Below are 1,689 nucleotides of genomic sequence, written 5' to 3'. Positions count from 1 at the left end.
CTTTGAAGATGTACAATTTTTTCAATAACTATATATAAACTAAAAAGTACCCGATTCTAAATAGACTTTGGTATCGAGAAATAAAACCGAGTGGGTGTCAATTTCCGCGTTAAATTTAATAGAGTCAACCATAACGTTTAAAGATAGAATGAAGTCATCAAAACAGTTCTGTATCAAGGTTGTTTTGATGACTTCATTCTATTTTTATAGAAAATATGGTTGACACTATTAAATTTAACGCAGACACTGACACCTACTGGTGTGGCTCCTTTTCTTCTTTCATTGCATCTCGTTGGATAGATGCACATCTGTTTATAATAATAATACTATCAATTTCTACTTTGCATGATGTGTGCTCTTTAACAGTTTGTATGTTTTCCTTCTGCTAGAACAACTATGCCGAGTAAAATTTACTACGGCTCGAGTAACAGCTCAAGTGACAACTGCACCGACGTGGACAATCTCATGAAGCGCTACTACCTGCCCGCCATGTATGGTGCGATCTTCATCGTGGGCGTTGTGGGTAACATCACCGCTCTGCTGGTCTACGCGCTCAAAGTTCGTCCCTGGAAGAGCAGCACCGTCATCATGGTGAACCTCGTCATCACTGACCTTCTCTTTATGGTCAGCTTGCCCTTCTTGATCTGCTACTACGTCCTCAATGACACCTGGACGCTGGGGGTCGTCATGTGCCGCTTTGCGCGATTCATGTTCCACTTCAACCTCTACGGCAGCATCCTCTTCCTCACCTGTCTGGCCATCTTCCGGTACGTGGCGATCGTGCATCCGATGCACATGCACAGCATCAAGCAGAAGCGATGGGGCGTGTTGGCTTGCGTCTTGGTTTGGGTCATTACGGGGGGCGAGTTAAGTACGATTTTTAACGTGTTTGACACAGTTTCAACGGACAATAAGACACACTGCTTGGACTTTGCGAGCAACGACGAAAAAATCTTCTGGCCATATAGTTGGGCATTGACCGTACTGGGATATTTGGTTCCTCTGGTCGTGGTCTGTCTTTGCTATTGGCGCATCATTGTAGAGCTAAAGAAGGGTCCTCATATGGGAAGCAAGAAACGGGTTAAAGCAAGGCGGCTCATCGTGTTGATATTGACGTGCTTTATTGTTTGCTTTCTTCCCTATCACGTTCTACGAGCACTGAGAATCTACACAAGACTCACTCCGGAAACCGACTGCATGCTGGACCGCAGCGTTCACGCCGTCTACATATTTTCGAGGCCGTTTGCTGTAATCAACATCATTTTCAACATGCTGCTCTACACGTTGTCGGGGGACTTTAAGCGGGCCTTCATGGACCTGTTCAAATGTGGTCAGCTCATGTCGAAGACTTAGGGGATCATTAAAGTGGCTGTGATCAACAAACCCACGATCAATACCACATATGAGCAAAGCAGCTGAAACTCAAGCCACTGTCTCAGTCTTACTAGCCAGAGTCAATGCCACTGTGAAATAACCAATTTATGAAGGGATACTCCACCTAAAAATTAACGTTCTGTCATCATTTACTAACTCTCATGTCTTTCCAAACCTGTATGACTTTATTACTTTTGTGGAATATAAAAGTTGATATTTTATATATATTTAACCTCTTCTATGTAATATATTTTTTGTAGAACTTCTTATAATATTAAGGGATATTCTTAAGCACCAGGCCAAGAAAATAGTCTA

General features: G+C 42.7%; 1 protein-coding gene across 1 annotated transcript; it reads left to right on the top strand.

The window, feature by feature from the left end:
• Positions 1-396: 396 nt before the first annotated feature.
• Positions 397-1,353, top strand: LOC311286552 (2-oxoglutarate receptor 1-like; the record flags this gene model as incomplete). Its single annotated transcript, XM_084402757.1, has 1 exon — positions 397-1,353. The coding sequence occupies one exon, from the start codon at positions 397-399 to the stop codon at positions 1,351-1,353; it is 957 nt and encodes a 318-aa protein (XP_084258883.1).
• Positions 1,354-1,689: the final 336 nt, after the last annotated feature.

Source organism: Rutilus rutilus (assembly GCF_951802725.1).
Source record: "Rutilus rutilus genome assembly, chromosome: 2".
NCBI lineage: Eukaryota > Metazoa > Chordata > Actinopteri > Cypriniformes > Leuciscidae > Rutilus > Rutilus rutilus.
Note: the sequence above shows the minus strand (reverse complement) of the source record. Positions and strands in the feature narration are given on the sequence as shown.